Consider the following 1205-nt stretch of genomic DNA (forward strand, 5'->3'; position numbering starts at 1 on the left):
AAATAAAATGTTCATCATATTCATTATTAATGATGGAATGAAGTGAGCAGGAACGAATTTTGGAATAATCATTGTTTCGGATACATTCAACAGCTTCTTCCCATTTCTTCTTATCGGTTGATGCCATTTTTTTTGTTTGTAGTCATTACAAAAATAGTTTATACACGTTTCGAATAATATCAATCAACAAAGGCACAGCTCAGATGGAGAATCTGCGAAAAAGGATCCTAAAAAGCAACATTCAAGAAAGAAACACTCTGAGATTAAAGATGGAAAGTTTATTGAGTAGAAAATTGTCTTCATTGATTTAGTGGAATAATGATAAGTTGCTCTTTCAAATATTTGAAACTTTGTTTACAGTTTGTTTCAATTAATGAAATTTTGGGCTGCAGAGCTTCCATTCTCAGCAGCTTTTATGATCCATTCCATTGCTTTGCAATAATCATGTTGAACTCCTTTTCCAATAAGGTATAACCATCCAATTTGAAATTGAGCGCATGAATGACCATGTTCAGCAGCTTTTAGAAACCATTCCATTGCTTTTTTGTAATCTTGTTTGACTCCTTGTCCATTTTGATATAAAAATCCAATTTCAAATTGAGAAATTGAATGACCATTGTTAGTAGATATTAAAAAATACTCCATTGCCTTGGAATAATCTTGTTTAACTCCTTGTCCATATCCATATAAACATCCAATGTTGTGATATGATGCTGAATGACCATTTTCAGCAGCTTTTAGAAACCATTCCATTGCTTTGGAATAATCTTTTGTAGCTCCTTGTCCATTTTGATATAAACATCCAATTTCAAATTGAGAAATTGAATGACCATTTTCAGCAGCTTTTAAATACCAATCCATTGCTTTGGAATAATCCTGTTGAACTCCTTTTCCATGCTTGTATAACCATCCAATTTGAAATTGCGATGCTGACCTGAATGACCATTTTCAGCAGCTTTTAAATACCATTCCATTGCTTTTTTATAATCTTGTTTGACTCCTTGTCCATTTTGATATAAAAATCCAATTTGTAATTGAGAAATTGAATGACCATTGTCTAGTAGCTATTAAAAACTATTCCATTGCCTTGGAATAATCTTGTTTAACTCCTTGTCCATATCCATATAAACATCCAATGTTGTGATATGATGCTGAATGACCATTTTCAGCAGCTTTTAGAAACCATTCCATTGCTTTGGAATAAT

General features: G+C 32.0%; 1 protein-coding gene across 1 annotated transcript; it reads right to left on the reverse strand.

Annotated features, from left to right (window-relative positions):
• Window positions 1–366: 366 nt before the first annotated feature.
• Window positions 367–861, reverse strand: NAEGRDRAFT_77097 (uncharacterized protein; the record flags this gene model as incomplete). The annotated part of the gene is made up of 1 exon (XM_002667947.1): window positions 367–861. One exon carries the CDS (start codon window positions 859–861, stop codon window positions 367–369), a length of 495 nt encoding a protein of 164 aa, XP_002667993.1.
• Window positions 862–1205: the final 344 nt, after the last annotated feature.

This window comes from Naegleria gruberi (assembly GCF_000004985.1).
Source record: "Naegleria gruberi genomic scaffold NAEGRscaffold_1279, whole genome shotgun sequence".
Classification (NCBI taxonomy): Eukaryota; Heterolobosea; class Eutetramitea; order Acrasida; family Naegleriidae; genus Naegleria; species Naegleria gruberi.